This window comes from Megascapheus bottae, chromosome 2 (assembly GCF_031878675.1).
Source record: "Megascapheus bottae isolate mThoBot1 chromosome 2, mThoBot2.hap1, whole genome shotgun sequence".
Lineage (NCBI taxonomy): Eukaryota > Metazoa > Chordata > Mammalia > Rodentia > Geomyidae > Megascapheus > Megascapheus bottae.
The window spans coordinates 77,231,826-77,258,375 of NC_143510.1; the positions used below are offsets into that span (position 1 = coordinate 77,231,826).

At 39.9% G+C, this 26,550-nt stretch overlaps 2 protein-coding genes across 3 annotated transcripts in view; one reads left to right on the plus strand and one right to left on the minus strand.

Annotated features, from left to right (window-relative positions):
- Plxnc1 (plexin C1) overlaps positions 1–15,476 on the plus strand; it is a 150,587-nt gene extending 135,111 nt beyond the window's left edge. The window contains exons 24-31 of the mRNA XM_090328397.1: positions 4,306–4,360; positions 6,324–6,355; positions 6,450–6,557; positions 7,774–7,937; positions 9,557–9,704; positions 11,592–11,732; positions 11,827–11,901; positions 13,067–15,476. Of these exons, the coding sequence (XP_090184523.1) occupies positions 4,306–4,360; positions 6,324–6,355; positions 6,450–6,557; positions 7,774–7,937; positions 9,557–9,704; positions 11,592–11,732; positions 11,827–11,901; positions 13,067–13,171 (828 nt within the window). The 3' untranslated portion in view covers positions 13,172–15,476. The remainder of the gene's footprint in view (positions 1–4,305; positions 4,361–6,323; positions 6,356–6,449; positions 6,558–7,773; positions 7,938–9,556; positions 9,705–11,591; positions 11,733–11,826; positions 11,902–13,066) is intronic.
- The window catches only part of Cep83 (centrosomal protein 83), a 97,313-nt gene continuing 80,405 nt past the window's right edge, over positions 9,643–26,550 (minus strand). Inside the window, exons 14-18 of one of the 2 annotated variants that reach the window (XM_090328399.1) lie at positions 19,570–19,673; positions 17,968–18,160; positions 12,673–12,765; positions 11,763–11,803; positions 9,643–9,744 (exon numbers count right to left, since the gene is read on the minus strand). In XM_090328399.1, the coding sequence (XP_090184525.1) occupies positions 11,792–11,803; positions 12,673–12,765; positions 17,968–18,160; positions 19,570–19,673 (402 nt within the window). In that variant the 3' untranslated portion in view covers positions 9,643–9,744; positions 11,763–11,791. Of the gene's footprint in view, positions 9,745–11,762; positions 11,804–12,672; positions 12,766–16,256; positions 16,999–17,967; positions 18,161–19,569; positions 19,674–26,550 lie in introns of those variants that run through there. The other variant, XM_090328398.1, reaches the window with a different exon arrangement.

Genomic DNA, 26,550 nt, shown 5'->3' on the forward strand with positions numbered 1-26,550 from the left:
AGAAAGCGGAAGCCATTTCCCCACCCCAAACATCTGTAAATTATTTTTCCGTCCTTTTCACTGTGTTGAAGTGACACATGGGGTAGATACGTTCCAGCCCTGGAGCAGCTGTGCAAATTAGAAATGTGCGCACTCTCTCTGTGTGTCTCTTTCTCTTTCTCTCTCTCTCTGTCTCGGTCTTTCATCCACTAATATAATGCTTTTACACTGGCTCTTGGAAGATAATTTCAGAGTAAAATTTCTTTGGGGCGAGCTGCATCTATGCTATCTTAAAGCCTGGAGCACTGTGCCAGCAGCGAGTTGTTGCCAGCTCTTGAGCAGACATTTGAACTTTTGGCAAGCGCTCCTTATCAGAAGGCCCATCCGTGGCGTTTGTGATTATAGAGGAAGGGTACTTGCTTTTGGCAAAACAAAGCGTCTGACAGTAGAGGAATATTGGCTCAACACTCAACAGGATCCATTTGGGATTCATTCTTTGACAATTACCCAGAATGAATCACCAGCTTCCTTTTATAAAAAGATATTTATTGGCTTAGAAACAGTTCATCCAGCTCTTGGTGGGGAAGAATTTTGTAACTATGTTCAAACATTCTCATAAGCCTGGTGTCAGAGTATTGCTAAGGGGGTGTCTGCACAGAGCAGTTACTTTAATTGCATCAAATTACAGAGGAGAATTGAAAAAATCAGCCAGAAAACAATGAATGGCTCAAGGGAAAGAATGGGATGTCTAGTAATAATAGCAGAGTCAAGGTGCTCAATAAGAGTTAAGAATTCTCGCTGGAGACACTTGGCTGAGGCTGACAGCCCAGCCAGCCCCCTGCCAGCCCCTTCCACACATAAGATGTCCTGAAGACCCACAGTTAGAGGCCTCTGGCCTCAACTTCCGGCTGGCTGGCCACAGCTGGCTGGCCAGCTGTGTTTTGAGACTCCTGGGGTGCGGGGGGGTGGGGAGGGCTGGCCCTTGTTCTGAGCAGTTCCCTCTGTGGGTGTGACCTGGTTTAGACACTGAGTTTGAATACTGTGCTACTACTTGCCAGGCAGCCTTGTACATTTCGGTAACTTAGTGCATCAGGCCAGAAGAGAAACTCTTAGATTTCTCCTTTTCTTCTAAGCTGGAGAAAGCCGGATCCAAATGAAAGGATTCAGCTTGAAGCTGTAGAGTGGAGAAGAAAACCACTTAGCTGGTAAGATTCAGAAATGCCAGGAGTTGAGCTGACCACAGTCCCCAAAGGGAGAGAGAGAGGGCTCTGTATATCCATGGCCTGTCTCCTCACTGCCCACTGTGCCTTGCTTCATGGCCCAGCCTGCCCTCAGAACCCTCTGCTTTTCCCCGGGATCCTGGCCTGCCCCACATACCTCAACATCCATCGCTCCCTCTCCTGAAGTTCCCAGGTCTTGCTCCTGTTAATTTCCCAGCACTCATCAGGGATTGGGAGAAAGGAATGGAGCAGCCATTTGGCCCTGGAATCCAAGATCTCTAACAGCCTCCGATAAAAATGCTTGACTTCATCCTTAGGAAATGTGCTACATCACAATAGCATTGGTGTGTCCCTCCAGGGAAACATCAGTTTGTCAACATACACCTTTTTAAATCTGTAGCGATATTTCAAAGCTCTACTGAGATACACTTTCTATACCTTAAGGCTCAGCTGTTGTGGTTTGTTTCGTGTCAGTACTGGAGCTTGAATTATGGCCTTACACTGTTGCTTGGCTTTTTTTTTCTTCTCCAGGCTGGTGCTCTATTTGAACCATAGCTTCACTACAGGCTTTTTGCTGGTTAACTGAAGATAAGATTTGTCTGCTGGGCTGACTCTGAACCTTGATTTCAGCCTCCTCAGTAGCTAAGATTACAGACCCTGGTGACTGGCATCCAGCTAAAAGTCAGCAGTTCAATGAGGTGTAGAATTCAGTGGTTTGGGGTGTACAGTTCTGTGTCACTTTAGCTTAATTTTACATCCGTACCCATAAAAGAAACTTTGACTCCTTTTTTTTACCCCAACTTTAGCCAACTAGCAATCTACTTCTTGTCTGTATTCACCCTATTCTGGGCATTTCATGTAAATGAGTTCATACAACTTGGGATCTTTCTGACTGTTTTCTTACATTTAACATAACCTTTTAGAAGTTCATGCACCTTGTAATATGTAGCAATATTTATATTGTATGGTAATTTTTTGTAGCATATTGATATGGACTATAATACACAGTCATATTTTAAAAAAAAGATAGATTAGTGGTAGGCAAACACAACAGGCTTGTGCCTGTAATCCTAAACTATTCAAGAAACAGCTGAGATCTTTAAATCACAGTTCAAAGCCAGCCTGGGCAAGAAAGTTCATGAAAATATCACCAATTAACCAGTAGTAAAATTGGAATTGGAGCAGTGGCTCAAGTAGTAGAGTGTTAGTCTTGAGCCAAAAAGGATAGTGCCAAGACCCGAATTCAAGCCCCAAGGACTGAAAGAAAAAAAATCTAGATGCAGGAATTCATACTGGGTGATTCCATTTGTATAAAATTTAGAAATAGGCAGGAGAATTCAGTATGAACGAATTCAAAAAATGTGAGGATCTTGACGTGATGTGGTAAGCAGTTGAGGCAGGTATATAGATTATACCTGCATATAGAGGGTTTTTGTTGTTTGTTTGTTAATTTGAAGCCAGGTGCCAGTGGTGTAATCTGAGCTACTAAGGAGACTGAGATCTGAAGATCTTGGTTGGATGCCAGCGCAGGCAGGGAAGTCCAGGAGACTCTTCTCTTCAATAAACTACTCAGCAAAAGCAGAAAGTGGGACTGTGGCTCAAGTGGTAGAGCACCAACCTTGAGCAAGAGAAACTTAGGGACTAAGCCCAGGCCTATCAAGCCCCAGGGCTGGCAATAATAATAATAATAATAATAATAATAATAATAATCCCTTTAATCTTTAAAAATGCTGTTGAAAAAAGAACAAATTGTAAATTCTGCTGGGTGATTTATATCACCATGTGAGCATATCCTGTACCTATACCTTCTTGGACCTCCTAATCACAAATCCTTCTTTCTTCCTCTCTGGATAACTCATGCCACAATTGGATTGTGGGGAGTTTTTTTTTTTAGCTTTATATAAACAAAATCACACAGCATGCTTTCATGTTGGACTTCTTTTGCTCAACATTTACTGTTTTTTGTTGTTTTAAAATTTGCTGTATGAATCAACACCAAATTATTTACTGTCCCTGTTGTTGATATTTGTGTTGCTGTTAATATGGGAAAATTACAGTCTACTGTGGAGATTTGTACTTAGGTCACTTGGGTATAGGCCTAGATACAAAATTAATCTGCCATAGGTTTGGACTATTCTAACTGAAAGCCAAAATTTGAGTGACTTAGGGGCTGGGAGTTTTGCATAGTGGTAGAGTGCTTGCCAAGTATGCACAAAGACCTGGGTTTGATTCCTCAGAACCACATACATAGAAAAACCAGAAGTGGTGCTGTGGCTCAAGTGGCAGAATACTAGCCTTGAGGAAAGCCCAAGGATAGTGCTCAGGCCCTGAGTTCAAGCCCAGGACTGGCAAAAAAAAAAAGAAAAGAACAAATGTTTATTCTCAGAGTCTGGTGCCCAGAATGCAACACCTTAGGGCTTCTAGATTTGGAGTCTGGAGAAAGCCTTCTTTCTGTTTTACTGAGGACCATTTTTTCACATGGTAGACAGGAAAGAGGGGGGAAGAGAGAAAGGGGAGAGAGAAAAAGGAGAGGGAGAATGAAAGGGGAAGGGAAAGAGAAAAGAGAGAAAGCACACCATCCCTCTGGTGTCTCCTTGTAGAGTACATTAAGTCGTTCATGAAGGCCCCATCAACACATGACTCAATTACCTACTAAATGCCCCACTTCCAATATTCCCATATCATATTGGGGATTAGGATTTCAGTACATAAATTTGGAGAGAGCCACCATTTAACCCATACCAAGAAGAACCTCTGAAGAGAAAAGTGGCCCAAGCCTCTCCTGACTTTATGCTCCCCTCCCATTGCTGGCTCCCATTCCATCTGTGCCAAAGGAGCCCCGCATCCTGTTCCCAGCATTTTGTCTCCCCAACTCACTGCTTATCTGCCTCCTGCACAGGGCCAGAAGCCCCTTGAGGGCAGAAACAATGTCCTGCTTGTCATTTAGCTAACACCAGAGGACAGCACACTGTCCTGAATATAACAGTTCTTAATAAATATTTAACTCAATAAGTGAATGTAAGGTCCATCCATCCATCTAATTCCTGAGTGAGGTTGAGAAATACATTAAATTTTGAACTCATTTTTTTTTTATCTTTGCTTTTAGATATCAAATGGCTCCACTATAAAAGTCTTTAAGAAGATAGCCAATTTTACTTCAGGTAACCAATGTAATATTGTTAACCTTTTGTTCTCACCCAGCTTTATAAAGTATTGCCCTTTTTTTTTTTTTGCCTCTCAGACGCACTGTTATAAAGGCTAGATGAACCGTTGCTGTGTCTTTCTGTGAAAGCTGAGAAAGCCATTTCCATTTGTCTCTGGCCCTAAGCATGGGGACCCTGCCAGAGGAAAGGAAACTAAACTGTCACTGGGTGGGATTGTCAGGCATAAAGCAAGTTGTGCCTCATCACAGTTCTAAAGTCAGGGACGGCTCAGCTCTTTGTCCAACTCCTCCACTAGGACGGCAGCCAACCAAGGCCATCCCCCTGGCAAGCAGAGAGAGAGACTTTCAGATGACTACATGATCCACTGCCAGCTGAACAAATCACCCAGTCCATTCAGCAAGTCACATATCAGTGTGATTTTCCAACTTTCCAGAAAGCTGAGAGCAAACTCAGAGCAGGTCTCGCGGGAATGTCCTGAGACGTCTTCCCCTCCCTGACCTAGGGAAATTCTTAGGTCTTGTGTCTCCCAAGAAATTATATTCAGGGCCAAGTTCAGCCATCAGTGCCCAGAAGGATCTGGGTAGCTCCCCTCACACTCACCCTTGGGGATCCCTGCCTTCTATCACTACATGGAGCCATACTGTAACCATTTTGCAGAGTTACTGTCCTGTGTCCTTGTGTTGTGGACAGACAGCTGTGGGCTTTAGGTCTCAGATGGGACTTCTGGAAGAGCCAGCTGCTGAGGGCTGAAGAGTAGAACCCTAGGTTTGGAACTTCATGGGATTTAGTCTGTCCACATCTTTGCTTCCTCCCAGTCCAGTGAGGCTGTGAACAAGATTCACTAGGACTGGCAGCAGGATTACTATCCTGGCAAGATTTCGGGTGCTCTGCCCCTCAATAACAATTTGGAGTCAATATAAATTCATAGTGCCAGACTATAGCTGGGTCCTCAATGCAGCCTGTTCTCAGTGAGCTCCCCCAGAACTTGATTCTCTTCTCCAGAAGCTCCCCCTTCTCCGAGCTCTGACCATATCTCCTGTGCTTCATGGAGAAAACAGAAACTGTATTCAACACTTGCAACATCCAGTACCAAACCCCCAGCCTTCTTCTGCCATGTCATTCCGCCCCCCCCCCCGGCCCCCCACTCCCCTCCCCACAGTATTACAGGCTGCCTCCTGATGCCAAGGCCAGTCTCATTCAGGCTTCAGGCCCTCCCACCATCTCCAACCTCTGCGCATCCCTAAACACCGTTCGTCCATGGCAGTTGGTTTCTATTTTGTATTTTGTTTTAATGGGCTGTCCCCCACCTCCCTCTAACTTGCATTTTTCCCATTAGCATTTCTAGATGATATAGCCCTTATCATCTTTAAAAAAAATCCCAGTGCCTTAATCTTTTCCATCTTCAAATCTTTGTCCTCACAGTTGTTTTTCCTCAACATTCCCTCAGTCCCTGCTGTGTGAGCTCCACCTCACCGTCCTTCTTTTAGATTCTAGAAGGGGTGGCTCTCCTTCCTACCTCAGCCTTCCTCCACACGCCTGGTTATTCACTTAGGTTGCCCTCCATCATCCCTCCTAGCCTTGGACTGGCGGCTTGTTGAGCATTACAGTGGTAATCACTTGTGCAGTTAGTAGCCTGAGGCCCCTCAGTGACTGGCATCTACATCCCATTAGGTGGGGGACCAAGGTCACAGTCATGCCTTGGTGGACACCTGGCAACCCCTGGCACATCAGAAGGGACCCAGGTTTGTTCAGTGACAGCTTGAGTCCCTCCTACCTTATTCCTAGCAAGCGGCCACTCAGCCTCCTCCCCCCCGCCCACCCTCAGTCTTCCCGCTCCTAAGGCACAGCAAGGAAAAATGAGAAGAGCTCTTAGGTTTATACCATGTGATTTTAGAAGGCCAGTTAACGTGTGGTTGTTGTTGGTAATACACGTCTCCTCTCCTCTGTCTCTGCTGTTCAGATGTGGAATATTCGGATGACCACTGCCATCTGGTGAGTCCCGGCTTTCCCGTGCTCTCTGCTGGGTGGCGTACCTTGGGTTGCCGTGGTCTCCTGGGGTAACACTTTTTCCCTGCCTTCTGTTTAGATTTTACCAGATTCCGAAGCATTCCAAGATGTGCAAGGAAAGAGACATCGGGGAAAGCACAAGTTCAAAGTAAAAGAAATGTATTTGACAAAGCTGCTGTCGACCAAGGTACACTCACGCACTCACTCACACACTGCTGTGGAATGCTTTTATGGCCACCTAGGGGGTAGATGATGTGTTTGACTTAATTTCCAATGAAGTGTGAAAATGTTACAAATCCCCTGTGCCTTCTAGCAAAGCCAAATGAAAGTTTAAATCGTAAACATTTCTTATTCCCCCCATTTTTAATATATATAGAAAAAGTGGAAAGATAACAGCACTTTACAAATTTCTACTGTGTATCTTCAATCAGGAATTTTAATATCGTTTTCTGTTCCTTTACCCACCATTCCACTATTGTTATTTTTTATGGTTGACAGAATAATTATTCCTTTTTGTTTACTTGTCATTATAGATAAGCAATACAATTCCTTCTTTGAATTGCAAATGAAATGAAGAGGGGAGGTGATGATAAACCTAGCAAATCTTATTGATTTTTATTTTTTTCATTTTGAAGTTAGGCATTCTGGTCACATATGGAAGTGTCAGATGTGAAAGCTGGTGGAATACTAAATCAGGAGGAAATGTTACTTGATCTGGCTTTCAGTGGGATTTCAAGACGTCTGCTGGTTTCCTCTGGAATGATTGGCAATGCAAATGCTGTGCCTGGGTCTGTGCCTGGCCCTGCAGCCTCACAGTGTCCCCAAATCTTCTCAAAGTGCAGGAGATGTTTGGTGGACAAAGAACAGTTGGAGCCTCTTGATTTTCTCAGCAATTCCAGAGGGTTGTTTATGTTTATTTTATTTATTATTTATTTAGTAAAATGTTCAACTGAATAGGAAAGCATACGGTTAAACCCCAGGACAAAGTACAGGCAACAGGAAAAATTCTTTAGGTAGAGCAGCACTGCTTAAGTTTTCAAAGCTAAACACAACAGAAAGGCAAACATTCCAGCATCTAGGTTTATACACAGCCCTACAACTGACATTTCCACTGCTAGATCACTGAGATAGCCTCCCTGTTGACTAAACAATGTTATCAGCAAGAAGCTTATGAACCAAATTTATACAGGCACAAAGTTTTCAGGATCTTTGTCCCATACTGTCTTATCGTTGCCTGATGATTTTTCCATTTTTCTTCTTTAGCTAGTGGTTTTGCTGGTAAGCACATCACACTCTGTGAACTTAGATTTGATTTTCTGTTATGGTTTCCAAACCAACACCATGGGTGGTGTTTTTGTTTTTTTTAAAACCTCTTTAAAAATCTTATGCTTTCTGTCTTTCAGGTGGCAATTCATTCTGTGCTTGAAAAACTTTTCAGAAGCATTTGGAGTTTACCCAATAGCAGAGCTCCATTTGCAATAAAGTATTTTTTTGACTTTTTGGATGCCCAAGCTGAAAATAAAAAAATCACAGATCCTGATGTGGTACATATTTGGAAAACAAACAGGTGGGAATGTAGGTGATTACTGTTTTCAAGAATCTGGGACAGAATATTAACTAAAAAGAGGGTTTAGGGAGTCACAAGAGGATCCATTTATCTCTACATTAGAATCTTTGGGCTTGGTAAACTCTCACACCAAAGTAATTTCTTACTGTTTTTATGTTTAAGTGATATACAGACTCCTCCTATATTGAGATTAAGATAAAATAAACACCTTTAATGCAGGAAAAGGACTATGACTGAATTTGAATGTTAAACCACCAACAATGAGAACTTAATAGTGATTTTTTTGTACTACTACTACTAGGATTTGAACTCAGGTCCTGGGCACTGTTCTTTAGCTTTATGGCTCAAGCTTGGTACTCTACCATTTGAGTCACAGCTGATTTTTGCTGGTTAATTTAGATAAGAGTATCATAGACTTTCTTGCCTGGGTTATCTTGGAATCATGATCCTCAGATCTCAGCCCCCTGAGTAGTTAAAATTAGAAATGAGTCATCAGTACCTTGCTAATTTGTGGGTTTCATAAGATCATTTTCCAGTAAACTTCTATTTGCTCCCCCCCAACAGTTACTTAATGGTTTTCAAACTAGGTGTCTATACCCTGATTCTGTATAGACATTCACGTTTTTACTTTCAAACGTGGCACTTACAAAGATTTTTAAAGAAAAAGTAGGGCACCCAGATTTATTTAAAATGTCTCCTCAGAAAAGCCCATCATATCTATTTCAAATATTCTGAGCAGGGTGGAACCTGCTCAAAGGGAAGCTCTCACGCAAGTTCACTTCCTAGGTTAGCCAAGGCTAAGTGAAGTTTATCAAGCCTAAAGTTTCAGATCTATAGATTTTCCCCATTAATCTGAGTCTATTTTGACTCTTCATCCTGGCTCCCTCCTGCCCTGGGTCCTAGCTAATATCCCCAGATCCTACTAGTCACATAGCCAACACAGCTGCTATAGGCCACCAGCGCAGATGACAGGGCCACTGAGAGCCCAGAAGCCACACAGTGGAGGCAGTAAGCCAGGCCAGAGTTGAAAAGGAGGTCATGAAAGGACCTCAGTTCATACACCTAAATATGTGGGTGTTGAGTACAGTAATGAATGACAGATAAACTTAAGAGCTTGAATCAGTGAACAGAGACAGGAATGTGGCCACTGAAGTGCAACAGAAGGTAGTGGGTGTGGTGGGGAAGTGGAGGGCTGGAATGAAGCAGACAGGGAAGAACAGAAGTCCGGGGAAGTGGTAATGAGCCGAGTGAGGCATGCTGGGAGAGGAGGCACAAACACTGAGAATAGCCAAACGTTGGGTGAGGCTTAGACCAGAGCCCGCACCTAGATAGAAGCGGGTCTAGATCTGAGATATTCTCATCATTGACGACCACCGTGTCTTCTAACCAACACTCTCCAGAAGTGATTTGTGTCTTGGTGCCCTCTAGCCTGCCTTTCGGTAGCTGTTGGTAGCTTTCTTGTGCCAAGTGATGCTGGGTGACCCATTGCATGCTAGTTTGGCTAGGGAGGTTTATACATTCCTATAACAAGGGTGTAAAGACTCGTTTAAACTGTGATCAACGACCAGGCCCTCCTCTTAGGAATGGCCCCGTTTGAAGAGATTGTTCTTTTTGAACAGCCTTCCTCTTCGCTTCTGGGTAAACATCCTGAAGAACCCTCAGTTTGTCTTTGACATCAAGAAGACACCACACATAGACGGCTGTTTGTCAGTGATTGCCCAGGCCTTCATGGATGCCTTTTCTCTCACGGAGCAGCAACTAGGGAAGGTGAGGCCACCTTTGTACCTTCTTCTCCACGTGCCCCAATCTGTATACACAAAGTAATAAACAGGCACTTCAAACTACACCAGCTGAAGAGAAATAATTATGTCACTTTTTTATAAAATCCGTCTCATTTACTTTTAATTTTAATTCGGTTGTTCTCCAAGTACAAACCAAAAGAATTAGGTCCACTCCTAGTACAGAAATACTATAGAATAACTTCAAAATTGAAAAACTTTACAATGAAGTATGTTTTGTCTCCAGAAAAATGTTAAGTCCACATATGCATAATGCCCACTCAATGCACATCAGTAACTATTAACATGAAACTATTAATATTTGCCTGTTAATTTTATCTGTATCTGTGTATATATATGAATGTAAATAGAAAAAATTCCTTATAGAGAAGAAAATCTTGTCTAAGACTTACAACTATATCAGTTTGACAATTTATAATCAAAGCCCAAATATTGCTATCCCATGGTTTTCTCTGCTACTCAAAAACCCCAAGAAAGCCTAAATAAGTAACTTGGAAAAAGATGTTTGATTTGAGCACTCCAAAATATATTAAACCAAGTGCTTTCTAAATGTACTGGACTTTAGAAAAATCTATAAAGGAAGATTAATAGCCTTTTAGTAGGTAACTGAGGCTTCTTTCATCACCCCAAATGTTTTTAGAGGCACATTCATGCATTCTCTTCTTTTAAAAACATCAGGAACTCATTTCTACATTCCTGTGCCCTTGTATACATTTCACAATCCCTGTTTTAGTAAGATTCTAGTCATCAACACTGCATTCATTCTACAATGATTTCTGACATACGACCAGTTTGTGGATGGGTCCTATGTGAACTTTCCCCAATTCACTCCCTACGGGTTTTTTTCATTCAACTGAAGTTCACCTTAACATGTACCATGCTAAAATTTTAAATGTTTATTCGTTGTAAGAATGGCTGTTTTTGGATTACTCTTTAAATTCACAGTATATTTCAATTAGTAATAACTGTAGTAACTGCAATAAGTGGTAATTATGATCCTCATTTTATAGATGAGGAAACTGAGGTTCTGATGTACCAATTAGCAGAATTATGAACTCTGACTTGCCCAACTCTACAGTCTTTTACTCAGCTACTAATGATGTCATAGTTAAGCTCTGTGGAGCGGCCTTCAGATAATAATCAAACCATTGATTCTGTAAAACCAGTGGATTCTGTAAAATATACTGGGACATTAGCGCCATCTTCAACTCTTCTTCCCTTGTTTAACTTTTGAAAAAATAACTATACAGTAAAATCTTCACCTACTTAATTTTTACATATTACCACGGTTAGAATTACACACAGCCATTTAAACTGTCAGAGACCCTTTGTAAGGTTAGGCCCTTAGGACTAAGGACTACATGATTCCTTGAAGAAACTGGAAGATCTGCACCATGTAATAAAATACGGGGGACATGCTGGAAAATTTGCCACTGCCAATTACTTACCACTTTCATAGTTACATAAAGGGCTCAATCAGATCTACAATCAAGCCTTTTTATAAATGCCAAAATTCACTGGTGGGTGAGGATGAGAGCAAATGTTTTAATTCAGGCTTTTTACGACCATTAGTAATGAACGATGATTGAAGTAAGTTCCATTGTTATAGTAACTCAAAATCATGCAAAAATAATAATTTTAGTTCTTTTATGAGAGGAAGGCTGAATATATTAGCATTTATTCTGCCTGAAAATAACAGTGACTCACTAGAACTATCTAGATAGCAGTCACTCAGTCAATGTTACTGAGGCCCAAGTTGCAGGAACCCTTGTTAGAGGAGGTTCAGCTACACTGTTCTGTTCTAAATTTCCCATGGTTTTTATACTCTTGAGGGTTCCTTTTTCTCTTTTTTTAGGAAGCACCAACAAATAAACTTCTCTATGCCAAGGATATACCAACCTACAAAGAGGAAGTAAAATCTTATTACAAAGCAATCAGGGATTTGCCTCCATTGTCATCTTTAGAAATGGAAGAATTCTTAACTCAGGAATCTAAGGTATTCTTTAGAAAGTAGACATAAGCTTACATTGGTTGATTCTTCTTTCTTCTCTAAAGTCATTTCTGAACCTGTGAACAAATCTTTCTTTTAGAAACATGAAAATGAATTTAACGAAGAAGTGGCCTTGACAGAAATCTATAAATACATCGTGAAGTATTTTGATGAGGTAAGATTTTACTTCAGATCTTTTTAACCTATGAAAAAGTCAGTCACAAGGAGCTACTTGTAGCATTCTATAGTCTCAGGACAGCTCTGGCATCCCAAACAAGCAGAAAGGGAGGCCAGGAAGTCTGAGATGTGGATTCCTGGCACCATGCCAGACCCTGTACATGGAGCCCCTGAATTTACCCTTGAGTTCATGGGGCCCACATCCACAGAACAAAGGAAACTCTGATGAGTACCTTAGATCCCTTTTACGTGGGCCAGCATGTGCCTAACTACAAGTCTGCTAAAAATGAAGCCTATTAAGTCACCTAGATTCTCTATTCAATAGTTCGAAATTATGCCATTTCTAATTTAAGTATGTCAATAATAAATGTTAGTTCAAGCATTTTAAGGACCATTATTAATGAACTACCATTCTCCTTTATGATTAATTCTCCTTAATCTGGATGCATTGTTTCCAAATATATGTTAATTCCCCCTTCCCTGATTCCCCCCCCACTCAGTTATGCTGGGATAGGCTATCCATGTCAATGGTGAGAATAGCTCACCAATTCCATTTGCTACTTGAAGATCAAGGGAAGCGCTAAGGTAGGGTAGAGGCAATGAGTTTCTTCAACATGATAAGCATCCCTCTGTCCAGGGGCCAGGGGTGAGAAGGGAAGCACAGGGGAGGGGAGAGGAGGGGCTAGTCTGGGGGTGGAGGGAGAAGGGGTGGGGGAAGGCCCATATCTTCATGGATGCCCTTGCCAGCTGCATCAAGGACAATACTTGCCTGCATGTTGGCTGCCCAGGAATGCTTGCTGTGCTTGGAATGGCTGTGACATAATAATGCATAACTCAGAGCCGTGAAAGTCTGGCCCCATATCTGTAAGCAGAGAGTTGGTATTTCTTGTGGGCTTCTATTTTAAGTCAACGTGTTGTTGATCCTGTGATAATGACTTTGCAAAACAACTTGCAAAGTGAGTAAGTAAATGATCGAAGAAAATGTTGGCATCTGTTTCATACAGATTTTTTTTTTTATACCACTCATGGTATCAGGAATGCAAGAAAGGAACAAAAAAAACCAGATTAAAACAAATAAAGCAAAACAAAACAAAAAAAAACCCCACACTAGAATTGTAATGCTAAACCCCAATATCTAAAATAACTGTTCTAATTGTCAACAGATTCTAAATAAACTAGAAAGAGAACGAGGGCTGGAAGAAGCTCAGAAACAACTCTTGCATGTAAAAGTTTTATTTGATGAAAAGAAGAAATGCAAGTGGATGTAAGCACTGAGGCCTGGCTTAATCTGGCAAAAGTTCTTCAGACGACTTGGGAGCAAAATGGCTGCTTGAGCTACTTACTCTGTGTCGTTCATTTTTGTTTGCACATGGGTTCCACTCTGAGCACTGTCTTTTAGGAGACTCAGGCCCATGCACAGCTTTTAGAAAGCTCTGGACCACTGTGCCTGTGAGTATGCCTTGGAAACCCTTCTGTAAATAGAGCTGAAGTGCTTGTTGGAAGCAGCCGCCTTGTTTACAGAGAACATAGGGCCAGTAAGCAAGTGTCAGTATTGTTAACTACAGTCTCCACTTAAGCACAATGATATCTAAGTGGTTTTGTTGGAAAACTACAGCTATGTAGCACCTGTGACTACACTGCACCTCTGCAGAAAAGGGATATTGCCAATACGCAAAACAGAATGTGAAATGAGTCATTTGGAGGCAAGGTGGGGGTGAGGGAGACCTCCAGGAGCAGCAGCATGGAAACTTGCCCCAGTACTTCTTAGAAAAGGTGACCGCAAAATTTGGTAGTGTGTACACTTAGCATTCGTGAGCGTGTGTGCGTGTGTGTGTTTAAACCAAAAACTAACAGTGTTGCAACATTGTTGAAAGGGCTCGTGTTTTATCGGTGGTCGCCAAATGCACTCATGGAACTCACCTCCATATATTCTATCAAGGAGCTCTAAAGCAAGGAGAGTGAGGGACTTTGTGGAAATGCAACAGTGTTTTACCCAGACACTTTGTCCTGATGTGTGTTCCTTGATTTCTTTTCATTCGAAATGTGTTTGATAGTGGACACGTTGGGTTTTGTAAAGGAAAAAAATCATTTTCTGTTCAAAAACTGATCAGAAGTCTGTGGAAGTGTAATCCTACATTTCTATACTAGTGTCTCCTTGCTTTAGATTTCTGGTGAATCCTGTGGTATAAATACTTGTGTGTGATTTTAAAAAAAGATACATTTTACATTTCATCAGATTGTTGTTCTCACTGGAGTATTATATATAAATATATATATTTGAGGCCCAAGGCCTGAAAAATATTAGTATACAACTTGGTATCTTAGTCTTACTATGTACTTTTTGAAAGTATTCCTTACAGGAGAAAGAATTTAAAATACTCATTTTATTCATGCCTTTCTTTCTAAAGAAGTCCCTATCATTATACTGTAGGTCTTTTTATTGCTGATTTTTTAATTCCTGAATTCTTGCTGCTCATGACCAATTTTAATACCACTGTGTTTTCCTTCTATTAAACCAGAAGACATAAAAAGTGTAATTTGCAACTCTCCGGCTTTCCTTGTGTCAGGTACCTTTTACCCTTGATGCTGTAAATCCCCTTCATTTTTTTCAAGTAGCAAATAAAACATTGTCCACACATTCCCTGAAACCATTTACCAACACTGTATGGAACATTGGGCTTGAAATGTGAATCTGTCTTAGGCAAATGCAATTCTTTTTTGCTCCTTAATATCTGGTCAGGTGTGAGAGGCACCTTCCCAACTTTATCGCCTTTGTCTGTGCAATGGACACATCTCAAAAATACTACCAAATAGGTTACTTTGAAGTTTAAAGGGTAGAGGTCTGGTCCCCTTGTAAAGCTGCTACAATCTTCAAAAGGGTGAAGGCACTCATGAAAGAATAGTTGTAGGAGAGTTGAGAGCCAAGGGTAGGAGAGTTGCCCAAAAGACTTCCCCTTTCCCAGGGTACAGAAAATCTCAAAGGGTCAGCTACAGCTTTATCTACATTTTTGCTAAATGCAACACGAGGGTGTCCCTGTCCAGCTCTCTGCCATGTGAGTCCTGTGTGGAGAGTTACCTCCTCTTTGGGGACTGTGCTTTTCGGAACTTTGGGCAAGTCACTTACCTCTTTGTGCCTCAATTTCTGTATATTTCTAACCTACCTCACTGAGGGGGTATGAAGATTCACTAATGTATGTAGCGTGTTTGTCAATCCTCCAGTGAAAAGCACTATCTAGATCACATTTTGGATCACATTAGCCAAAAGCAGTAAATGGCCAAATTAGATGTGTGCTGAAGACAATCAGTCACTGGGTCTATACTAAACAGCAAGTAGAGAAACAAATGGCAAACAATATCTATTTTCAAGTTTCTTTGCATATTTTTTGGTGCAAAACAATTCATTTATAAACTTGTTTTCTAACACTAGCGTCTACAGCAGCATTTTACAATTAGTTCTGTTACCTTTTCTGTATTAGGACTGAAAGTCTATTTCTTATTGTATACTTGATTGAAGCTGTTCTTGGAGATGAATGTTTTAAATGTCTATAATCCAAAAATAAACGTTTTGATGTACTTGTGGACTGGTGTGACTTTTTTCCACTCTGGTTTTGTGGTTCTAATTGGTGTTTTGCTCTAAATGGCTCTATGGAAATGATCTGTAGGAACATGGCATCACTGTCCACTGCCTGGAGTCAGCACCCCACACAGTGCGGCCGAGGGCACTCAGTCCCACTCCTGCCCTCACTGCCAGTACCGAGTCTCGCTGTGAGAACTTCTGGATAATCAATAATCCATTTAGTTTGGTAGACTTGAGCTTTCCTTTGTTGACATGAAATTATTCCAGTAGAATTCCTCTAAAAGATGTTACATTAAGAAGATTCCAAGGACGGGAGTTTGGCCTAGTGGTAGCATGCTTGCCTAGCATGCATGAAGACCCGGGTTCGATTCCTTGGTACCACATACATAGAAAAAAGCTGAAAATGGTGCTGAGGCTCAAGTGGTAGAGCTCTAGCCTTGAGAAAGTCCAAGGACAGTGCTCAGGCCCTGAGCTCAAGACCAGGACTGGCAAAAAAAAAAAAAAAAAAAAGATTCCAAAAGGTGTACCATGAAGAGCAAAGTAAATGACAGCACACTTAGGGACACAGAAATAGAGCACAATTACTTGGTCAGATCCAAACAGTGGGAAACAAAGTAAAATATTACCAATACGCTAGAGGGACTCCACTAGGCTCACTTTACAAAATCCATAACCCTTTAATTTTCTACAAACTCCAACTAAATAACACCCAAATTAGGAAATAGTTTCAATTGTTAAATACATGTATAACAGAAATGAAAGCAAACACAAAAAAATAGCATTACGTAGAAAAATATTTATTAAGCTCTTCAATAAATTATGTGCACATAACTTTTTGAAAAAGGTAGCCTTCTGGAATGAATATTAGCTAGGATAGTTAGGTAGGTAGGTAGGTAGATAGGTAGGTAGGTAGGTAGGTAGTTAGATAGACAGACAGACAATCATTAAGATTTTTTAGGCTATCTTTTAAATTGCCATCTTTTTTTCCAAAAACTAGCGGTTTAGAATTCTTGTATACAGTAAACCAGACAATAGTTGATCTTGTTATGGCAAACCATCTCAAGGGAGAGGGAGAAGACTGGCATATTTTAGACAACAATGCCAAAAATATTCAACAATGAAAAATTAATTTAAAATTTAATTTCTTAATGAATTCTTTATACTCATTTTTATATTCTCAAAGGGTTGCCAATACAGTTTCTAAATGGCTCTGAGATGGTCTCTTTGGATGCTTCACTTTTCATCCATAAAACCTAAAGTCCCAATACTTGTACACGGAGGCACATGGCTGTACCTTTTCCTGCAGCAAGCTCCAGTACTTAAAGTATTTCAGTGCCACACATGTCAAATTCCACACTTTATTGAGTCCCTGATTTCACTTCTCTTGATCTATCTGCCTTTTCTCCAAGAACCTCACTCCCCAGGAGATCCAAGTTCCTCTAGTTGTTTTCTTTGGGTTGTTTCTAGTTCTTCTAGTCTTTTTCGAAGTAGAGAGAGTTCCCTTTGATGCTGTTCCTCCTTAAAAAGGATTTAGCAAAGCACAACAAAAGAGATGGTTAGACAAGCTGGAAGAGTGATTGCCAGGTGGCAGCCTGCACGTTGCTCTTACAAGCTTGCAGGAAAAGCTGTCCTTTAACAGTCTAAATACAGAGACACATGGGTGAAGCTACTAACTAGTCCAGCTTCTCTCCTGCCTCAGGCTTTAGCCTTAGGCACAAACCAGTCTGTTCTTCCCTAGGTGTTAAATTCACCAGGGAGTAAATTAGAAAAAGTTAAGGGAGAGCACAGGTGTACTTACATGGCAACTTTCAAACAAGTCTGTGGTTTTAACAGTTTATTATAAACAAAGTCACTGAGATTCAGTGACTACAACCTTTTGTGCTTATAGTATAAAACACAATTTCTGATTAATACTATCTTCAGAAAAAAGTATCATTCATGATATCAAGGGCCTGATACATAAGTAAGGACGAGGTTTAGAATCAGACTTAGGTTCAAATTTTAACTCCATCATTGTTACGCTGTGATCTTTGGCAAGTCAGTTACTTTGACTCAATTTCCTTATCTATAAATTGGGAATAGTAATAAACAAACTGTTGTTTAAACTGTGTTACGTATTTTAAGTATGTTAATACTTTTTCACTAGTATTAAACAAAATATTGTATGGAGAATGCGAAGTTAATTGCAATAATACTTCATAGCAGTGAGCTATTCAAGACTCACTAACAAAGTTTCTTATATATTACTCAATATAGGATTTGATTCTCAGCATCATCACACTAAGGAGGAAATGCAAATCTACTTCTGGAGGAAATTCAAATGTATTTCTCAGTAAATTTCTATGATAAATGGAAGAAGTTAAAATTAGCCTTAAGTGGGGCCTTTTGAGGCTAAGATCACATTTACAATGTGAGTTTTATTCTGTATTTAAACAGGTAGAAACCTACAAAAATGTTTGACTTGTTTCCTAAAGTAAATGCTCAAACCTGCATGTGAGGAGGAAAGGTTAGGTCCATGCCAGGAACCATGGCTGATGATTGGAGGTTAGCAGGATTCATAGGTGCTGTGGGAGGAGGCATGTGAGGAACCAGGATTAGACTTCGGAATTCATTATGTCGTCTCTGTATATCCTTTAGTCTTTTCTGAAGCCTTGTATACTCTTCAAATGGAACATTTTGTCTTGAAAAAAAAAATGCTCCTATTTATAAATAGTTATACCTCAATGAAGAAGTATGACACACAGAACTGGTAATATTTCAATATTACTATCTACAGAAGAGGTAGAAAGTTAAATTTGCGTTAGGTTGAAGTTGGTGGCCTTCTACTTTGAGATACAGTATACAAAACTTGGCATGAATTTCACAATCCAGAAACCTCTTGAATGTTCTATAAGACAACCTAATGGTTTACACTTTAGTAAGTAAGAATTATTACCAAGAATACCAGTGCACATCATAAAACATCACTGCATAATTTTGGAGGCAATTTCTATTATAAAAAATGTGGGGCTGGGAGTTTGGCCTAGTGGTAGAGTGATTGCCTAGCATGCATGAAGACCTGGGTTCAATTCCTCGGTACCACATACATAGGAAAAAAAAAGCCGGAAGTGGTGCTGAGGCTCAAGTGGTAGAGCTTTAGCCTTGAGAAAGTCCAAGGACAGTGCTCAGGCTCTGAGCTCAAGCCCAGGACTGGCAAAAACAAACAAACAAACAAAAAAATGTAATACTTGATTAAAAAGTACAGTGACCACTAATTCAAAGACTTTTTATTAACTTGAATCAAACAGATCATACGGTGCCACTATTTCCAACTATGTATGGTAAATAGTCTTTGATCAAAATTCTAATAAGCTGGGCACTGGTGCCTCACATCTGTAATCCTAGCTACTCAGGAGGCTGAGATCTGAGGATTGAGATTCAAAGCCAGCCCTGTCATGAAAGATTCTTATCTTCAACTCCACCAGAAAACCGTAAGTGGCACTGTGGTTCAAAGTGGCTGAGCATTAGCTTTGAACTGAAGAGTTCAGGGACAGAGCCCAGGCCCAAAGTTCAAGCCCCATGACTGATTCCTCCTCCACCACCCCGTAAAAAAAAAATCTGCTAATGATAATGATTATTAGCTGGGTTCAGATGTGCTAAACAAAAGCTAAAGCTCAATAGTATTTTTCATTCTCAAGAAAGCAAAAACTGACCATTGGCTAAAAATTGTAGCCACATTTTCAGAACTCTGAAATAGCCACAACTTTGTTACTTTAGTAACACCATAGATACCAACCACCACAGATACCTGCATCACCAGAGATGCCAATGCTAGTTACTGTGCCCAAACCAGTGTCTGAACTTTGTTGTCAATCCCAACTATAAAATACATACCTGACATGTGATTAAAAAACAAAAACAAAAACAAAAACAAAAACTTTTAGTTTGAAGGACCATTAAGTAAGAAAGGAAAAAGTGCATGGGAGCAACTGGTTTGAGAAAGTTTTTAAATGTGCATTATAAACCAAAACATGAAGTATGTTATTCTAAGAGACAAATCCTTACAATATCAAAATAACCACAAGTGTATAAAACATAAAAACACATTACCTGTTCAGCACCTGATTTTCTGTTTCTAATTCTTCTTTCTTTGCCTCCAAAACTTCCACTTTTTCCTGCAGTCTCTTCAATTTGTTTTCATGAAGAGCTTTTCTCTAGAAAAATAAAGACTAACATGAACAAATGTGTGAACATTTTGTTAATTTCCTATTTGAACCAAACTATATTAGTAACTGTTTTCCACACTAATTTTTTAGGTGTAAGATGCAATTTTTCAGGGAAGGGAAGGAACCAAGAACATGGCTCTCCCTGAAAACTGCAACAACAATGAACCACAAATCTCCTTCATTTCATCAGTGTCACAAATAGAATTATCCTGAATGCCAATTCAGAAAAATGGGCATTAGTAACTAAATTGCACATAAAAAAAATCCAAAAAGGGAAGCAGTCAAATAAAACAGATAAGTTGTCTACAAAAATATCATGTGTCATTGTCTCAGAAGATATGTGTTTAAAAGACCTATTTTAAATTGCTAAGTTACTCCAAAGTAAAACATTAAGGGAGAAGAAAGTTGATATAGAGCATGAATGCATTTCAGTTTTAAAATATGCTTTTCTAGATATGTTAAAAGAAGAAAGGGAAAGTTTCTAGAAGTAAATATAGGATTTCCTGAGATCAAATAGAGCAATGTAATACAAAAGAAGTATATGAACAAAAGCATGTATTTTTACCTTTCATAAACAGGTTTTAAAATTAGAAATGATACCTAGAATGTTGGAACTCTGGTAGCTGCAGACCTTTTCAAAATTTGTTTTCAAACTCTTTTGAAATATAACAAGTTCATAGAAAAATATACAGACTGTAAATGCAAAAACGAAAAACTCAAGAGACAAAAATGCCAGCATGGGGCCAAGAGTTTGGCATAGTGGTAGAGTGCTTGCCTAACATGCAAAAAGTCCCTAGGTACCACATACACAGAAAAAGCCGGAAGTGATGCTGTGGCTCAAGTGGCAGAGCGCTGGCCTCGAGCAAAAAGTGTCTAAGGACAGTGCCTAGCCCCTGAGTTCAAAGGCCAGGATGGGGGAAAAATGCCAGCATGATTACTTCATATGTCCAGTGCATTTCTATAACAAGTACCCTTGCTAATCTCTTTCCAGTCATGTGCCCAACTAGTTTATTTACAAAACTGTAATTCTGCCTATTTTTAAACTTCATTTGAAAGGAATAAGAAGACTCCTCTTTTGTTTGTGGGAGTTATTCATGCGATTACTCACTGGTATAGGTGAGTCACTATTAGGAATACTATTCTTCCCTTGGGACTATTACATAGTTGATTATATTCACCCAATCTACTAAGGGGCAAAGGGCTGTTCCAGCTGGAACTACTGGAGTTATCACCTCACCATTCTCCTTGCTCAGCTTCCTCTGGTTCTCAGAAATCCCCCTCACACTCATGCCTACGCTGGGAGAGGAATCACTCTTCTGACCTTTACCACCACAAATAGCTTTTATGTAAAGTCCTGGGTAATAAAGGCATAGAGAAATCTTGCACATTTGTCATCAAATATATTCTAACATATTAAGTTATACTATTGTAAATGGTAGCTAAATATTTTATCTCCTAATTGTACATAAAGATAATGTTTGTTACTTGGACTTTATATCAAACTTTTATAATTCATGTATTTGAATACCTTATTAATAGATTATATTTCATGCATATACAATCCCATCACCTTTGGATGACAGTTTTACTTCCTCCTCTCCAATTGTAATATTCATTTCTTATGCTTGTTAAAAATTTCTAATTCTTTTAACTGTAACCTCCAAAAATATAGAGAACAAAATGGCAATAGTGGACTTCTTGTTCTTGATCTTGGATGAATGGAGAAAGTATTCACTATTTCATTAGCAAGTCAGTGAGTGTGGTGTGAGTTGGAGGATTTCTGTTTTTTTTTTTGAGCTTGAACTCAGGGCCTGGATGCTATCCCTGAGCCTCTCTGTTCTCAAGGCTAGTGCTTTTTTTTTCCCCATATATTTTTAATTGTAATTAATAGAAGGGTTACATTATATTCACCAGATAGAAGGTGCATTACTTCACAAACCTTGATACCCTTTCTCATGTCTTAGTCCCCATTTCCCTCCCCCCACTCCGCCCCTTATCTTGTTTTCCTCCCTTCCCTATCTGACTTCAAATAACCAAATACGCATATATACAATATATCAGATAACCAGGTGAAATACTGTAACAATATGAGATAACCAAGGACAGCAATAGAGATGAGAGATAACATAGTACATTAAGGAAAACAATCACTCATTATATGGCTTTTGTTTCTATATCCTGGAGGTCCTTTCATTTAGCATCATTCTATATGGCCTTATGTATCTATCTAGGTTTTGTTCTATTGTAATCTCTGCTAGGAGAGCCCAAGGTTTCTATTAATCATGACAAATGAGGGAAACCATTGAGCCTAAGTTCCTTTGAGTCTGGCTTACTTCACTTAATATGATTTTTTCTAAGTCTTTCCATTTCCTTACAAATAGGGTGATGTCTAGCACAACGATGTTCATTGCAGCACTATTTACCATAGCAAAGATATGGAACCAACCCAACTGCCCCTCAGTTGATGAGTGGATCAACAAGATGTGGTATTTACACACAATGGAATTCCATTCTGCTGTTAGAAAGGCTAGTGCTTTTATCACTTGAGCCACAGCATTACTTCTGGATTTTTTGTTGTTATTTGAATGGTTAGAGATCAGAGTATCACAGGAACTTTTCTGCCCTAGCTGGCTTTGAAGCTCGATTCTCAGATCTCAGCCTCCTGAGTAGCTAGGATTACAGGCGAGAGCTACCAGCAGGGGAATGGAGGAAGTTTTTCTTCTACTTTTTTTTTTTTTTTAAATCATGTCCTGGGGCTTGCTCTCACAGCCTAGGAGCACTATCTCTGACCTTTGGTGTTCAAGGCTAGAGCTCTAACACTTGAGCAACAGCTCCACTTCTGGCTCTTTGGAGGTTAACTGGAAGTAAGTCTCTTGGTGCATGGCTTCTAACCTCAATCCTCAGATCTGTCTCCTGAGTAGCAAGGATTGCAGGCAGGAGCCTCCAGCACTCAGAAAGCTGGACATATTATGTAGACTTCCCTTATCAGATTGAAAAATTCTACTCCTAATTTGATAACTAGTTTGATAAAGTTCTCTACATTTTATGCTTAAAACCTTATCAAAATAATTTCAGCGTCCATTGAGGATCACAGTCTCATTCCTTCTCTGCTCTGGGATGGGGAGGGCCAATAAATCCTTCATGCTTATAATACCATTTTAGTGTATTCTGTATTTAGTATACACTAATGTTTAGGGATTTTTTTTCCTACTTTCCTGTCTGAAAAAGCTTCTTTTAAGAATAGTGTTCTTTCTACCTTAAGTATTTGGAAGAATTTACCAATGAAACCAAATGAGGCATTTTCTTTGTGGAAGGTTTTTAATTAAAGACTCCATTTTCTAAATAGATATAATACTGTTCTGATTTCCTAATTATTCCTGTATTCATTTTGTTAAGATGTTCTTCAAGGAATATATTTATTTCATTTACATTGTATAATTAACAAACACAATTATTTTTATAATGTTCTTTTAAAATTTTACTATCTAGGGCCGGGAGTTTGGCCTAGTGGTTAAAGTGCTTGCCTAGCATGCATAAAGACCTGGGTTCGATTCCTTGGTACCACATACATAGAAAAAAGGCGGAAGTGGTGCTGAGGCTCAAGTGGTAGAGTTCTAGCCTTGAGAAAGTCCAAGGACAGTGCTCAGGCCCTGAGCTCAAGCCCAGGACTGGCAAAAAAAAAAAAAAAAAAAAATTTTACTATCTATACAATATGCAGTGATACCTCCTTTTCCAATAAGGGCAACATTCACTGTGATCTAATATAACTTTGGGTTTTTGAGGAGAATCAGCCTCACAGTGTCTATCAGTTTTATCAATGTTTCAAAATCTAGCCCTTGGCATTTCCAATTTTCCACATTTTCTGTTTCACTGATCTCTGCTAGCATCTTGAAGGTGCTGATACTGTCCACTGTTAAATGTATCTATTGAGTTAACAGTTGGTTTCTAGATTTAAATTTGCCTTAAAGACAAACAAAAAGCTTTCCTGCTAGTTGTTGGTGGCTTAAGCCTATAATCCTAGCCACTCAAAAGATTGAAATCTAAGGGTTGAGGTTCAGAGCCAGCTCATGCAGACAAATCTAAGAGGCTCTTTTCTCCAAATAACCAGCAAAAAGTCAGAAATGGAGGTTTGGTTCAAGTGGTAGAACACCAGCTATAAGTTAAATACTGAGCAAGAGTGTGACACAGCCAAGCCCCAGTACCAGCAAAAACAGAAAGAAAAAGACCAACTTTCCAAGCTGTTGTTGTTGGCTCATCTGTACTCCTAGCTCCCTGGGGGCAGAGATGGAGACATTCACAGGTCCAAGTCAGCCCAAAGAAAAAGTTTATGAGACTCCCATTTCGACCATCAGCTAGGTGTAGTGGCACTGTCGTTCCAGCTACTGTGGGACAAGTCCATAGAAGAATCAAGTATAGACCTATCTAGGAAAAAAATGAGACCCTCGCAGAGGGAAAAAAAAAGGATGAAAGGTAGAGTTGAAGTGGTAAAGCATGCTCCTGGCAAGTGTGAAGCCCTGAGTTCAAATCCCAGTAGAAAGATGTTTTTCCACTGTCTGGTATTATTTCTAAGAATATGTAACATAGTTACTTCTATTTTTTATTTTTATTTTTTTCATATAAATCAAATTGTAACTAATAGAAGGGTTACATTATATTCACCAGATAGAAGGTGTATTACTTCACAAACCTTGATACCCTTTCTTATGCCTTAGTCCCTATTTCCCTCCCCCCACGTCGCCACTCCTCTTGTTTCCCCCATTCCCTATCCTATTTCAAATAACCAAATAAACATATATACAATATATCAGATAACAACATAAAATACTGTAACTATGAGAAATCTTTTCATGTTTTTGATACAAATCATGAGTTAACATAGTTACTTTTTTTTTTTTTTTTTTGCTAGTCCTGGGCTTAAACTCAGGGCCTGAGCATGGTCCTTAGACTTTCTTAGCACCTTCCAGCATTTTTTCTATGTATGTGGTACTAAGGAATTGAACCCTGGTCTTTGTGCATGCTAGGCAAGCACTCTACCACTAGGCCAAACTCCCGGCCCCAACATAGTTATTTTAAAGCCTATATCTAATTAGTTCACTACCTGGATCTGCTATATTAGGGTCTTTTTATATGGGGTATTTGCATGTTTGTGGGTTTTGGTTTTTTGGTTTTTTTTTTTGCTTTTTGATGGCAGTACTAAAGGATGTGACAAGGTAAGCAGGCACTCTATCTCTTAAGCTATACCTCCATCCCTTGTTGCACTGATTATCTTTGAGATAGGGTCATGCTTTTACATGAGTTGACCTGGACAGTGATCCTCCTATTTGTTCTTCCCTCTGTAGCTATGATGACAGGTGCATGCCACTTCACCCTTCTCCCTCCCCTCCCCCTCTCCACATATGTTGAAATGGGGCCTTGAAAACTTTTCTGCCCAGACTGCTCTCAAAATGAAACCCACCCAATTTCCACCTCTCATGTAGCTAGGAAAATATACATGAGCCACCTGTGCTAAGATGCTTGTTTTTATAATCAATAGATTTTCTTTTAGAGTAGTTTGAAATTTACAGACATGCACAATAGTTACCATATACTGCCTCATTCCTTCTGTTTACAGAGTGGGTAATAATACCTGCACTGTGGAACATTGTTAAAATGGATATATTATTCATAATTAAGGTCTGCAGTTTGCATGAGAACTCATTCTTTGCATTCTACGTGGCTCTGCTTAATATATGTCATAGATCCACATGTCCAGCAATATACCATCATATAGAATATTCTCATTGCCCATTAAAATTTCACTGTGTTGGGGCCGGGAGTTTGGCCTAGTGGTTAAAGTGCTTGCCTACCATGCATGAAGACCAGGGTTTGATTCCTCAGTACCCCATACATAGGGAAAAAAAAGCCAGGAGTGGTGCTGAGGCTCAAGTGGTAGAGCTCTACCCTTGAGAAAGTCCAAGGACAGTGCTCAGGCCCTGAGCTCAAAAAATTCCCTGTGAGGCAAACCCCTTTGTACTACTGACATCAATTAAAACAAAACAAAACAAAATCCCTGTACTCTGCTTATTCTTTGTTCACCTTTCCAGTCCATACCCCGTACTGATGTCTTTCCTGTCTTCATAGTTCATGTAGAATGTCATATACTTGGAGTGTCTTTAGAAGGACCATGCTTTAATGTGGGCAAGGGCTAGGCCTTTTCAGTTCACCTTAGTCCTCGGGTGAATCCCTTTGGGATCCAACCCAAAGGCATTAGTGAATGAGAGCCTATCTTGTGGTCTGACCTTTAATTTCTGTTTTCCAAGTTTGTTAAAGATTTGTTCAACTTTTTGGCCACTCAGATTCTCTGCTATGCTCACCCTGTAGGCTTCCTACTTCTCAGGATCCTGAGTAGGCTTATAGAGATTTTTTTTTTTGTCAGTCCTGTGGCTTGAACTCTGGGCCTGGGCTGTCTTCATGTTTTCTCAAGGTTAGTGCTCTACTACTTGAGCCACAGCACCACTTCTGGCTTTTTCTGTGTATGTGGAGAGTTGAACCCAGGGCGTTGTGCATGCTAGGCAGGCACTCTACCATGGAGCCACATGCCTGGCCCCATAGAGATTTTTCAAAAATGTCTTTGTTCAATTTTCCCAGCTGTTGTCATGGTGTCTTAGCTTCTTCTAGCTGCTATAACAAAACATCTCAGACTTTACGTAATGTAAACAATAGAAAATTATCTCTCTTGGCTCTGGAAATTGGTAAATCTAACATTAAGTGCTGGTGTGTGTGGAGAGTGTCCACTTGCTGAGCTAATGCATTCTATGGGCAAAAAGAGTTAGTAAGACCCCATCTCAAAGAATAAGCTGAGCACAGTAGAGATCATTATAATCCC